The sequence below is a fragment of the Orycteropus afer genome, unplaced genomic scaffold (genome assembly GCF_000298275.1).
Source record: "Orycteropus afer afer isolate SDZICR_OR568_19922 unplaced genomic scaffold, OryAfe1.0 scaffold00295, whole genome shotgun sequence".
Classification (NCBI taxonomy): Eukaryota; Metazoa; Chordata; class Mammalia; order Tubulidentata; family Orycteropodidae; genus Orycteropus; species Orycteropus afer.
In genome coordinates, this window is record NW_006921882.1 from 2,076,011 (window position 1) to 2,077,169 (window position 1,159).

Here is a 1,159-nt window from a genome sequence, read left to right on the forward strand (position 1 = left end):
TGGCGGCGGCAGGGGCTCCTGCGCGCCCGGCAGACGGGACTTTGCCTCCCTCGGCGCCGGCAGCTCGGGAACCTCCTTCCATCTCGGCGGCTGCTCCCTCAACTGGGGGTCTCTCTCCCTCTGCTCGCTCTGCCTCGACTGGTGCTCGGGAGACCTCGATGGGCGGGCCATCAAGCGCGATTGGGGGGCTGTCCATGTTGACGGGAGCGTCGTCGACCCCACGGGGGGCGCTGCCGATCTCCAGTGGGGGTCGGGAGATCTCCACCGGGGGGCTGGTGCCCGCGAAGCCAGACTGCGCTCTGGTAGCCTCTCTGGCTGGGCGACCCGGGGCGCCGGGGACCCCGAGAGGGGGCGCGGCCGCGCTGGCAGGGAAGAGGACCGCACCCGGGGACGCGGCTGCCGCGAGCTGGCCGCTGCCGTCGAGCTCCGTGCTGGCTCCGGGGCGCCCGAGGGGTGGGCTGTCGCCCCCAGAGGCTGCTCCTTCAAGCTCAAACGGCACAGCCTCCTCAGGGGGAGGGCTGTAGCCTCCGAAGCCGGGGCTGGCGGGCCCGAGGGCTCGGGGCTGCTCGGGGGGTGCTCCAGGGACCCCCAAACCTGGGCTTTCCAGAGCAAGGGCTCCGAGCTGCATGGGAGCTGGGGTGATGTTTCCCTGGTCAGGCTGCTGCAACTCAAAGGGCATGGCTTCCTCTGGTGGAGGGCTGTAGCCTTCCAGGCCTGCTCGGGCACCCCTGAAGGCTCGGGCCTCCACAGCGGCTGGGCCCGAGGCTCCGAGGCCTGCACGCACCCCAGGCTGGGCTCCGTGCTGCTCCAGGGTAGGCCAAAAGCCTCCCGAGCTGGGCTGCTTGATATCGAAGGGCATGGCTTCCTCAGGAGGTGGACTGGCGCCTCCAAGGCCTCGGGCTTCCTCGATGGCCTCTCCGAGGCCCTGGGATGAGGGCCTGGAGACCTGTGCAGGCCCGCAGGCCTCGCTGTCACCCTCGATGGGGACGGGCTCGCTGACAGGTGGTGCGGTCTCCATCTCTTCGGCTGCGCGAGGCCCAGGACTGGGGGCAGCTGCCCCTGGGGCCTCCAGTGCCTGCTGGGGCTGCTCCCCGAGCTCAGAGGGGGTATCGCGTTGTCCTGACATAGTATTGCCGTGGAGGCAGCTGCGCACGCCCAT

The 1,159-nt window shown here is 70.8% G+C and overlaps 1 protein-coding gene across 1 annotated transcript in view; it reads right to left on the reverse strand.

Annotated features, from left to right (window-relative positions):
• Positions 1 to 1,159, reverse strand: part of LOC103206084 (guanine nucleotide-binding protein G(s) subunit alpha isoforms XLas-like) — a 60,490-nt gene extending 59,331 nt beyond the window's left edge. The window contains exon 1 of the mRNA XM_007951521.2: positions 5 to 1,159. Coding sequence (XP_007949712.1) covers positions 5 to 1,159 — 1,155 coding nt within the window. The remainder of the gene's footprint in view (positions 1 to 4) is intronic.